At 47.7% G+C, this 12,932-nt stretch overlaps 1 protein-coding gene across 1 annotated transcript in view; it reads left to right on the top strand.

The window, feature by feature from the left end:
* The window catches only part of FNTB (farnesyltransferase, CAAX box, subunit beta), an 84,400-nt gene that overhangs the window by 27,451 nt on the left and 44,017 nt on the right, over nt 1-12,932 (top strand). Inside the window, exons 3-4 of the mRNA XM_066272832.1 lie at nt 8,818-8,890; nt 12,608-12,699. Of these exons, the coding sequence (XP_066128929.1) occupies nt 8,818-8,890; nt 12,608-12,699 (165 nt within the window). The remainder of the gene's footprint in view (nt 1-8,817; nt 8,891-12,607; nt 12,700-12,932) is intronic.

Raw genomic sequence — 12,932 nt, 5'->3', positions numbered from 1 at the left:
CTATGACGTGGTAAAATTTCACTGGCTGGCAGACGATTGCTTCTTTCCAAATGGTTCCTGGGAAGCTTCCCTTGGTGGGCTTGATTGTGGGCGGTCCTAGCCAAAGTAGGCGGGTCTGAGTCCCTATGTCACCATGCCCCCATCCACCGACCTTACACCCTTCACAAGATATCTCTGAGCGCTTTGCCTAAAACATAAAAAGTCCTTGAAGCTTCTTTCTAACAGGAAGAAAAGCTTCTTAGTTCAGAAGGACTTCCTTCCTTAATGGAGGCTGAAAAGTCCAAGATGTAGGCACCATCAGATTCAGTGTGTGCGGAGGGCCCACTTCCTGGTCCATAGATGGCCATAGTGTTGTGTCCTCACATTGTGGAAGAGGTGAGGGCACTTTCTGGGGCCTCTTTTATGGAGGCTGTAAAGCCAGGAGCCACGGCCAGGGCCACCATCAGAGCAGCCCAGCCTATGCAGGTTCGCATTGGATTCGGACAGTCGGTAAAGAAACAACGGAGCCACAAACTGGTGGGCCATAGTCTTTAATCCTAGCTTGCACTTGGCGGGCAAGTAAAAACACACACTGGGCTCCAAAACCCAATCACATTCAGTGCTCACAAAGCTACTGATTTATCCGAGTTTCTTAGAATCAAAGGTTTCTAGCTCACCAGCTGTAAAGCCAGAAGCCAGGGCCAGGACCACCATCACAGCAGCCTCCTGGCCCATGCAGGTTCGCATTGGATTCGGACAGTCAGTAAAGAAACCATGGAGCCACAAACTGGTGGGCCATAGTCTTTAATCTAGCTTGCACCCGGCGGGCAAGTAAAAATACACACTGGGCTCCAAAACCCAGTCACATTCTGTGCTCACAAAGCTACTGATTTATCCGAGTTTCCTAGAATCAAAGGTTTCTAGCTCACCAGACTTATTCTCCTCAGTTCCCATCTCCTTCCTTATCCCAGATACAAACTCTACACAAACTGGCATCTCACTCAGCACTCCGCCATCTTGACTGCTTCTCCTGGCCTCCTCCACGTGGCCTTTCTCTGCTCTCCTCTGCTCTCTCTTCTAATACTAGTCTCAGGAACCAAACGCCAAGTCCCATTCTGCCTCCATTTTATAGTGTAGAAGTCCAAACCCTTAATCCAATATACATAATAGGGAAGTCTCTAATACAAAGTCACTTCTCTGAGGCATGATAGGATTGTACCACCTCACACCAAAAAGGGTGGGACAGGCTTAATCCCAAAACCAAGCCTCAGGCTACAACAATTCTCAACACACATTAATATCACCTGGGCAACGGCCTCTTTAACAAAGTGAGCATAATACATTTTATCTGCCCAACACCAGCCTTATTCTCCTCAGTTCCCCATCTCCTTCCTTATCCCAGATACAAACTCTACACAAACTGGCATCTCACTCAGCACTGCACCATCTTGGCTGCTTCTCCTGGCCTCCTCCACGTGGCCTTTCTCTGCTCTCCTCTGCTCTCTCTTGCTAATCTCAGGAACCAAGAGCGGGCAAGCCCCCGTTCTGCCCCTATTTTATAGTGTAGCTTCACAACCTCTAATCCAATATACAAAATAAGGAAGTCTCTAATACAAAGTCACTTCTCTGAGGCATGATTGGATTGTACCGCCCCACATCAAAAAGGGTGGGAAAGGCTTAATCCCAAAACCAAGCCCCAGGCTACAAGGATTCTCAACACACATTAATATCACCTGGGTGACGGCCTCCTCGTGGGCAACATAATCTTTAACAAAGTGAGCATAATACATTTTATCTGCCCAACAGAGGCCACTAATCCTTCATGAGAGTGCTACCTTCATGAATCAATCACCTCCCAAAGGCCGCACCTCCAAGTAGCATCACATTGGGGATTAGGATTTCAACATATGGCTTTGGGAGGGACATAAACATTCAGTCTAGCAGGCCTCTCAGAGAACAGGCCTCTCTTAGGCTGAGACCTGGAGGGTGAGCAGGCATTGCCAGTCACGGAGGTGGCAGGAGTGTCCCAGGCAGAGGGAAAGCCCTGAGACTGAAAAGGGCAGAGTGCGAAGAAGGCAGTGTGACTGGAGCTCCTTGTGGAAACGGCCCCTGAAAGGGATTTCTCTTCCCCTGCTTGTGGCTGAAGTTGGTCTGGAAATGAAAGCAGTTAAAGGAACTCATGAGTTCCCTCCCAGCAGCACTCCTGGAGCCTGGCTGTCTGGGAGGTTCAAGGTCGGAGAAGAGCTATCGGGGCGCCCCCTTTGGGCTGCCTCGATCCTGTCCTTAGGGCACAACCCAGAACTGCAGAAAATGGGACTGAGGCTTCTTCTCCCCTGACGTTTCTGGGCAGGTGAGGCTTCAGGTACTTTCTTGTCACTTCAGGATCTTACTTTCTGAAAGTAGAAACGCATTTGCTTCTGAGATCTTCTATTCTCTAGTGACTGAAAAGCCCCTCATCAGGTGGGAAGAGTGTTCAGAAGACAAGAAAAGAGTTCCTGCTCTAGGTTGTTTTCTTTTTCTTTCTTTTTCTCAATATGAGAGAGGATTTGTTTAGTTGCTTAACTCAGCTCTCTAAAAAAAAAAAATACTGGTTCCCACAGGGAAGGTTAAAAGCTGGCTGCTGGGTCTTCTGCAGTGTGGTGTATGTGGACCCAGGAGAGAACTGGTAAAGCCCTGAGCCAGCACAGATGTACTCTTGAGTCTAATCACAGCTCTCCTTGGCCTGTTTGATTGCATTTCAACTTCCCTTGGAGATTTATCATTCTTTATATTGGGGGACATATATCCAGGGAGAACAAGTTAGAAACTGACCTTAGCATTTCTTTTGTTCATTTGACAAAGAGTTGTGGAGACCAGTTCTGCTCGGGGCACAGCTGCTGAAGACAGACAAGAGCTGCACTCACAGAGTTACGAGGCAGAGGCGGGGAAGGGGGTGCGTGGCAGACATCCTGAACAGATCATTCCACTATGTACCCTCCCCTTCTCACCTGGTCCCTTTCCTCAGCTTTATACTTGGATCACCAATTTGTATTTACGAGAAACCTTTAATGCCTGGCATTTCTAAATGAGGTGACTGATGTTCTGCTTTGGAACTGAGTATTTCTCCTTCTCTCCTCTGTGGTTTAGCATGTCAGGGTATTTAACATTTTCAAACTTCTTTGCCTGTTTTTTAGATAGAAAAGAATCGACCACTATGAATTGGTCCTTTCAGAGTTCTGCACTTGCCCTCATCTGGCTTGGGTTTCTCAACTGCTTCTCACTTTTTGAGTGGATCCCTGCCTACCCTCATTAATGGTCTCTTGGTTCTTCTCATCCATTGCACCCGTCCTGGCTGTGCCCAGCCTGCCCAGCCTGGGTCAGCGCCTGTTGTGAGCTATTTCAGCAATTCCGATCCCATTCGCTTCCTCTGCACCTCTACTTTCTGCTCCTCCCATCTCCCCGGTCCTTACCTTAGCACCCCCATCGCTGCTTCTGCCAAAGGACCCCAGCAAGATATTGGAGAAAATAAAATCATATAACAGTGCCTGCAGAATGGCTAAACCAAAAGTTTATGCTACTTAGCTTCAGCTAGGCCTTCACAACTGCTATGTAATCCTTTTATTCATCTCATGTAGATTCCCTAACACAGTGGTCCCTAACCTTTTTTGGGCACCGGACCAGTTTAATGTCAGAAAATATTTTCATGGACCGGCCTTTAGGGTGGGACGGATACATGTATCACGTGACCGAGACAAGCGTCAAGAGTGAGTCTTAGACGGATGTAACAGAGGGAATCTGGTCATTTTTTAAAAATAAAACATCAGCCTGACCAGGCGGTGGTGCAGTGGATAGAGCGTTGGACTGGGATGCAGAGGACCCAGGTTCAAGACCCCAAGGTAGCCAGGTTGAGTGCAGGCTCATCTGGTTTGAGCAAAAAGCTCACCAGCTTGAACCCAAGGTCACTGGCTCCAGCAAGGGGTTACTCGGTCTGCTGAAGGCCCGCGGTCAAGGCACATATGAGAAAGCAATCAATGAACAACTAAGGTGTTGCAATGAAAAACTGATGATTGATGCTTCTCATCTCTCTCCGTTCCTGTCTGTCTGTCCCTGTCTATCCCTCTCTCTGACTCACTCTCTGTCTCTGTAATAAATAAATAAATAAATAAATAAATAAATAAATAAATATTATTAAAAAAATAAATAAAACATCATTCAGACTTAAATATAAATAAAACAAATAATGTAAATTATTTATTCTTTCTCTGCAGACCATACCAAATGGCCCACGGACCGGTACCCGTCCGCGGCCCGGGGGTTGGAGACCACTGCCCTAACACACTCACTCACCACAGTGGCCAAGCCACAACTCTCCCACGGTTTTGTCTCCTGATTCCTGAGAAAATTGAGACTGGCCACCAGGAGTCCCCTAGGTTTCCCTCTTACCAGTCTCTTTCATCGTCTCTGGCTCTGGAACTGTAGAATCCTTCCTTATTGCTGATTTCGCCTCTCCTACTGAACTCTCCATCCCAGCCTCCCTGTTCTGGGACCTTCCTTGATGGATTTCGTCTGGGCTCTTCTGCATTTTCAGCGTCTCCCCTTTGCTCATCTCTCCTCTGTCTGAACTACTTGTCTGCACCCCAGTGCCCCCCGTCAGGTCACTGCTTTGTCTCTCTTCCCTTAGAGTCACCACAGACTCACGCAGGTGGTGGGTTTAGTTTCCTGCCACTAGCCTTATAAATAATTTTTTCCTTTACAGAGACAGAGAGAGGGATAGACAGGGACAGACAGGAACGGAGAGATGAGAAGCATCAATCATTAGTTTTTCGTTGCGTGTTGCCACTTCCTAGTCGTTCATTGATTGCTTTCTCATATGTGCCTTGGCCGCGGGCCTTCAGCAGACCGAGTAACCCCTTGCTTGAGCCAGCGACCTTGGGCTCAAGCTGGTGAGCTTTTTGCTCAAACCAGATGAGCCCGCGCTCAAGCTGGTGACCTCAGGGTTTCGAACCTTGGTCTTCTGCATCCCAGTCCGACGCTCTATCCACTGCGCCACCGCCTGGTCAGGCGCCACTAGCCTTATAACCACCCCGATCCATTCAGTGTGATGACACTAGTGTGATCTAGAAAGTGCAAATCTGACCATGTCTTTCCTGTTGAAACTCTTCAATGACTCCCTTTCAAAATATTTATTTAAAATATGATTTTTTGGTAATAGCTTCAATGGGATATAATTCATATATCATACAGTTCACCCATTTAAGGTATAAAATTCAGTGGTTTTCAGTATATTTAGAGTTGTGCACACATCTCCACAGTTAATTTAGAACATTTTCATCACCCCCTCAAAACCCATCAGCTCTCACTCTCCCAATCCCTTCCCCGCCCCCGGCCCCAGCGCCTGACAACCACTTAATCTACTTTCTGTCTCTAAGGATTTTCCTATTCTAGACACTTCATTTAAATGGAACCATGCAATGTGTGGTCTTTTGTGACAGCTTCTTTTACTTAGCATGGTGTTTTTAGGGCTCATCCATGGTGTAGCACCAGGGCTCCCGTTTGCCCTTTGGTGTAAACTCAGACTCCCCATGCATTGATGTGTCCTGCGTGATCCGCCGCCTCTGTCTCTCCGGTCTGATTTCTCACTGCTCACTACTGTGTGCTTTGGCTCCAGCTGAACTAAACTCACTAGAATGTGCCATGGTGTTCCCTCCTGGAAACACCCTCGGTCCCCTTCTTTTTGCCTGGCTGACTCATGCCCTTTGGGTCTCCTTTGTCCATTGACTCAGTGCTGTGTCCTTGGGGAAGTCTGTTCTGACACCCCCAACCCCCATGCCTTCCCATGTGCTGCCAGAGCCCCCTGCCCTTCCTGATCAGAGTGTGGGTCGGACAGGGCTATAACTGCCATCGACTTGTCCGTGGTCACCTGGGTCACCTCCGGACTGTAGCTTGAGGGAGCTGAGTCAGCATCCACCCTGGTCCCTACTCTCGGCCCCTGCAGAGTGGGTGTTCACTGAATCCTGACCCTGCGCCCCCTTGAAAGAGAAATCAAGGGCGGCCTTCTTTTCTTGATGATCTGGAATCTACTCTCACCTCCCCCTGACTCTCTTGAAGGTCACCGGCCACTTTGTGGTTTGTCCTTTTTCCTCGGGCTTGCTGCAGCATTTGCCATTGCTAAATACCTCCGTGCGCTTCCCTTCGCCCACAAAGCCTGTGACCCAGCGCTGCCTGTGTCCTTGTCCTTCCCCAGCTATGTAACACTCTCTCCCCTCTGGCTCCTTGCCCTTCTCCACAGGTGGGCCTTCCCCCAGTTCTGCAGCGAGACCTCTCTGCTCTGTTCTCCACTCCTGCAGCCTCACCTGTCACCTGCGTGCAGATAAGTGGTTCCCAGTCTGTCTGTGTCACCTGGATCCCTCACTTGAGTTCTCACATGTGTTCTCCACAGTGTGCTTGACACCCTCTCCTGCACACATGTTCAGGCCTGAAAGCCCCCTCTGTCCAAAAGTCAGCTTATCGAGGATCATGTGCCAGGTCGTGCCCGAAGTACTCTGAGTACTTCTCACCTTCTATAGTTGACTCTTAACAGTTTTCAGTAAACAGTGACTGAATTGAATCCCTCGAAAAGAGAGTGGTTCCCCTCTTTTCCCACCTCATCTCTCCCCCCACTCGGTGCTGTCGGTGAGCCCAGTTTGTAACCACGTGTTGCACACCTGCTGCTGGCAGACATTAAAGCACCATCCCGGTCATTTTGTTTTTCTTGCCTCAAAACCTGTAGGGCTTCCCTCTGCTTACTCAAATGGTAGAAATTCCTCCACCGGAGCCCCAGACTGCCGTAGGAGGGGCTTCAGCTGCCGTTTTGACTGCTCCTCTTTCATTCCTAATATTCAGGCCAAATTCCCGCCTGCCCCCCTCTTGCACACTCTATCTGTGCTGCACCATACAGTGCCATTAGCCACCTGCAGTGATTTAAACTGAAATTAATTAAAAGTAAACAAAACGTACAATTCAGTTGCTCTGTCATACTGACACATTTCAAGGGCGCGATGACCTCATGGGGCTAGTGGCCGCATCGTGGACAGCACAGCACAGATGACATTTCCCTCATCACTGAAAGTTCTCTGGATGGTGCTGGTCTGGACCTTTCTTTCTCTTCCTTCTGGCTGACCTGTCCCCCCATCTGTCTCCTCCTCCCCTCACGGCCATCTCTACCTGTAAAAATCTCTCCCTCTCCCAGGGCTGCCCATCTCCTGTTCCTCCTCTTCTGCACAACCTTCCTGATCATGCCTTCCTTAGTGAGTGGCTGCTCCCTTTAGAGCCTTGGGAAGGTTTGATCTGTGTTACCTTTACGAAATCTATGCATTTTCCCTCATACTGTAGCCATTCATGTCCTTATTTCATTTCCAGTACTGAACTGGAGAGCTTTTTGAGGTAAAGACTACATTAATGATCTTATTTTGTATGCAGTGTAGTGGGAGTTCAATGAACAATTGTTGAATTGAATACCTAGAAAAGAGAATGGTTCTTGTTTTTTTTTTTTTTTTTTTTTTTGACATCAGTAAGCACAGTGAAAGGTCTTGCCATTCCATTTATTCCTTTTCTCTGTAATCACACGGGCCTCTTCTGCCAGACCAAGCACGAAGTGCAGCCCCCGTCCTCTGCCTGCCTGTGCAGGTGGCCATGGGCAGCACATTCCGTTTAAAAGTCAGTATTGCTGACATTGGGGCCAAGGAGGGCGGCTGGCTGCAGACTACAGACGACCCTCTGGCCTGGGCTGTGGGTCAGCATGTAGGAGGTGGAATTTCAGGAGGGAATAATAGATAACTGAGGGGCAGCAGAGTGCCAGCCACAAACCTCAGAGAAGTGACCCTGGAAGAAATGCCTGGAATGGCAGAGTCAATGTGAGGAAATTACCAAGTCAGAGAAGTGGCAAGGCTCACATTGAAATCACTTACAGGGTGGGGAGCCACAGTTAGACCCTGGAGGAACTTTCTGGTGGTTTGTCACTGCCTCGCTATGTGTGTGCTCATTGTGCTTTTCACGTAGCCCAAAGTCACCTGCCATGAAGAAGAGGATCGCACCCCAAACATCTGACAGCACAGTTTCAGCCACTTTGGGGACATTCAGATGCTGAATTCTTTTCTCTGACTTAGCCACCCTTGGAGCTAAAGAAGTTGCTAGTTGGCCTGACCAGGCGGTGGAGCAGTGGATAGAGCATCAAACTGGGACATGGAGGACCCAGGTTTGAGACTCTGAGGTCGCCAGCTTGAGCGCAGGTTTGAGCAGGGCTCACCAGCTTGAGCCCAAGGTCGCTGGCTCGAGTAAGGGGTCACTCGGTCTGCTATAGCCCCCCGGTCAAGGCACATATGAGAAATCAATCAATGAACAACTAAGGAACCGCAACGAAGAATTGATGTTTCTCATCTCTCTCCCTTCCTGTCTGTCTGTCCCTCTCTCTGACTCTCTCTTTCTCTGCCACAAAAAAAATAAAATAAAAAATAAAATAAAAGAAGTTGCTAATTGTCCATTCATTGACTGGAGTGGAGATGTCCTGATGCTGAGAGTGAGTGTTGTGTGCTTGTGTATATGTGCATGTATGCACCTGTGTTCTGTAGTGGGTGGATGCCTAAGCTATTGGAATCGCCTAGGCTATCTAAGCCAGGTAGCTCAGTTAGTAGGAGCCTTGTCTGCGATAAGCCAAGGTTATGGGTTCAATCCCCAGTCAGAGCACATACAAGAATCAACCAAAGAATGCATAAAGTTGTAAAACCAAGTTTATGTCTCTCTCTTTCTTTTCCCCCTTCCCTCTATCTTTAAAAAGTCAATTAAGAAAAGAAAGAATCATTTACATGGTCTTTGTCATTTTAGGCTTGTTTTACAGAGGGAGAAGCACTTCCACTACCTGAAAAGAGGCCTTCGGCAGCTGACAGATGCCTATGAGGTAAATGCACCGTCCAGGAGCTCTTCCTATCACATTATCAGCCAGATCTTTCTCCTTTTTTTCTGTTTGATTGTAAAAGACTGGGTCTGACCCTTGCAGGGTCACTCCTCGTGCACGTGGCTCTGGCAGGAACCAGGTATTCACGTGCTGCAGAGCCGGACTCTGGCTTTTGAAAGGGCGGGGCTGGATCTCTTCCTGTCTCGTCCTCCCTCAGAGCTTGTGGAGCTCCCTAGATGGGATGGGCTTTCCTCCTCTTAAATCATGGCTGAAGGGCTCGTGTGCTTTCTTCTAGACACCCCTTGACAGGTAGCTAAAAGGCAGTGGTTACCTGTTCATCCCTGACCCTTTGCCCTATAAGCTGATCTAATTCCTAGGCTGGCCAAAGGATCAGTATATAAATCCCAGGGAGTACTACTGCACTGTAAACATTCCCACTGTAAAATCCTATTCCTCAGATCCCCAAGGCTCCTCAGAGGGGCCTCAGGGAAGGGCAGTGGAGGTGGAGGAGGGGAAGGGTGTGAGAATGGGGCTGAGTGGCAGGCAGAGGGGGGCAGTGAACAGGAGGACCCCAGTCTTCCTGTCCCAATTTACACAGAATAGCCCTGCTCCTAATTTGATTTTTATTTTGGGGTTGTGCACTTAATTATTTGCTACAGGGATTCACCAACTCAATGGCTCTAGACCCAAGCAGGCAGCATAACTAAGAGAAGTGAGCTGGCAGGAGACCAGGTAAACAGAATCCCCTTGCTTTGCAGGAGGTCCTCCTGTTACGACCCAGTTCCATTCCTGTGACAGTGATATAACCCAAATTTTAGTAAAATTCAAAATAAATGGAACACTTGCGCTTTTAACAATCCAAAATGGCGTAGGTAAGCGTACTAGGGGATGCCAAATCCCTCACTCATTGTATGGCCAGGAGCCACCATCATGGCCATTTACATGCAGGTTCGCATTAGATTCGGACAGTCAGTAAAAAAACAATGGAGCCAAGAACTGGTGGGCCATTACCTTTATTTTTTTATTTTTTTATTTTTTTTATATTTTATTTATTAATTTTTAGAGAGAGAGGAGAGAGAGAGAGAGAAGGGGAGGGAGGAGCAGGAAGCATCAACTCCCATATGTGCCTTGACCGGGCAAGCCCAAGGTTTCGAACCGGCAACCTCAGTGTTCCAGGTCGACGCTTTATCCCACTGCGCCACCACAGGTCAGGCCGGGCCATTACCTTTAATCCTAGCTTGCACCCGGCAGGCAAGTAAAAGCACACACTGGGCTCCAAAACCCACTCATTCAGTGCTCACAAAGCTACTGACTTATCCGAGTTTCCTAGAATCAGAGTTTCTAGCTCACCAGACTTATTCACCTCTGTTCCCCATCTCCTCTCTCTGCTCTCCTCTAATGCTAATAATCCCAGGAACTGAGAGAGAGCAAGCTCCCAATCTGCCCCACTTTATAGTGTAGAAATCCAAACCTTTAATCTAATATATATTACAAACAAGGAAGTCTCTGATACAAAGTCACTTATCTGAGGCATAATGGGATTCCTCATGATACTGCACCACCCTATATCATGCAATCAGTCAAGGGTGTGGTGAAAAGCTTAGTCTTAAAACTAAGCCTTAGGCTGTAACCACCCTGCCTGCTTACAGCTTGTCCCCCACACCCGATACAAACTATAAGCGAGCAAACATATATCATATTTACAAACTTATTTGACCGACACTCATATACCATGTTGTTACTGCGTATTCTTCTGCCGTGCGCAATTGAACTACTTTGCCCATGTAATTTGTAAGTATGACAGTAACAGTGGTAACAGCGTAAGCCAAAACACTTACATGTCAATTTTTTAAAGGTTTTTATGAAAGTGAATATTGTAAACTTGAAACGTTGTATGTCAAGATTGTTGTAGCCCAAGGACCCCTGTCCTCTGTCCCTGCCCCTCCCCACCATCTAGAATGCAGACCCAGGGCTGCCAGTACCTCTCTTTCTCTCTTTTCCCTCAAATGAAGCCAGAAATTCTGATTTTTTTTTTGAATCTCCAAATGCTTAAATGTTGCAAGCAATTCCAATTAAACAAACAGAACACTACAAGGAGCAAGCAGAACACAGCCATGGGCTAGATTTGGCCTTGGGTTCCAAGTTTTTAATCCTTGACTCAAGTCCTCCATGGTTAGGGTCCAGTCAGTCCTGATACAGTTAGTACCATACCAGCTAACAACTGACTAGCTTACCATTGTGTTATCTCCTTAATCCTTACAGCTACCCCATGAGGTAGGTGAGTCTTCCTTTTTCACAGATAAGGAATCAGGCGTAGCAAGATGAAGTAAGTTGTTCAAAGGCAAAGAGCTAGTAAGAGGAGGAGCTGGGACTTAAACCCAGGGAGCAAAAATCAATAGCAGTGTCTTTGGTCACCACACCAACTATCCCCCAGGTGGCAAGCTAGTCATAGCACATTTATGAAGAGGACAGCATGGGCCAAAGGAAGGAGCACTGGCTTGGGAAACCTGGGTTCTTGTCTCATCTCTGATATTTACTGATTTTGTTTTCTTCTTTTCCAAGTGAGAGGAGGGGAGAGAGATAGATAGATGATCACATGCGCCCCCACCAGGATCCACCTAGCAACCTCCATCTGGGGCTGATGCTCTGCCCATCTGTGGCCATGCTCACAACCAAGCTATTTTTAGCACCTGAGGCAGAGACTCCACAGAGCCATCCTCAGCACCTTGGGCCAATGTGCTCAAATCAATTAGCCATGGCTGCAGGAGGAGAAGAGAGACAGAGAGAGAGGGATGGAGAAGCTTCTCCTGTGTGCCCTAACCAGGAATTGAACCCGGGACATCCACATGCCAGCCGATGCTCTACCAATGAGCCAATCAGCCAGGGCCACTGGTTTGTAATCTAGAAAAAATTTATCTTTTTGGACCTCATTTATATACTTAAAATCTGTGAATCGGCAGGTAACACTACCTGCCTGCCTGGCCTTGAATGCTTAGTACTTGTTTATGTTTTGAGTTAGAATCAGTTTCTGTTCACAGACATGTCACCTTTGGAAGCCTTTCCCAGTGCCCCTAGGCATAGTTAGTCTCTTCCCTGTGTTCCCTCAGGACTCAATTTCTGCCCATTACAGCATTTATCCAGACATATGTACACATGTTATGTCCCACCTTATTCCAGAAAGACATAAGGTAATTTGTACTTATGTGTCTGGTCCCTCTTTCTCTGCAGATAACCACACACATTCTATATTCTGAGCATCTCAAGAATAGGAACAGAATTTTATTCACGATCATGCCCCCAGTGTCTAATACAGTGCTTGGCACAAAGTAGATGCTCTCTAAATATTCGTTTAAACAGTGAGTGAGCTAGCCCAGGAAATCCCTCTCTGGGATCCTCTCTCTCCTTGGGTCGGCACTGAAAACAGCAGTGCTTCACTTCCGAGCGTGTGAGAAGTGCTCTGCTCAGCCTTCCTTGGGGGCTTGTCAGGGAGGGACCCACTGGGTTCAAGGTGTACTTCTTTGTCCCATTGTCCTTTCTCACAAAGAGCTATTTCAGCTCCTGGCTAAGGCCACAGAGCAAAGTGTCCTTCACTCACTGATTGTTCGTAGGGTGCCCTCCTTCCCCTTGCCAGGCGGCTGGGAGTGGACAGATGTCTCCTTGTCAGCAATACCTTGGAGCGATTCTGAATAAGGGGTGTGTTTCTCCCCGTCCCTCTCACAGTGTCTGGATGCCAGCCGCCCATGGCTCTGCTACTGGATCCTGCACAGCTTGGAACTACTAGATGAGCCCATCCCCCAGATGGTGGCGACAGAGTGAGTCTGAGTGCGGGGAATCTAGGGTGTTCTCTGGAATTGTGTTTTGACTTTGGGGCGCTTTTTGTTTTGTTTCTGTTCTATTTAAATGAAAAACAGAGTGCTTCAAAGAAACCCATGCTTTTCTTGACCTCTAGTAACTTCCTGAAACCTCTCCACTCTAGAAGCCTATTGTAAGCTGGTGGGTAGAAAAAGACTTTGAACTCCCGAGAGAAGGATTCTGATTTCTTCTG

Source organism: Saccopteryx bilineata, chromosome 4, assembly GCF_036850765.1.
Source record: "Saccopteryx bilineata isolate mSacBil1 chromosome 4, mSacBil1_pri_phased_curated, whole genome shotgun sequence".
NCBI lineage: Eukaryota > Metazoa > Chordata > Mammalia > Chiroptera > Emballonuridae > Saccopteryx > Saccopteryx bilineata.
The sequence above is the reverse complement of the archived record's forward strand: the minus strand, read 5'-3'. Positions and strand labels throughout refer to the sequence as shown.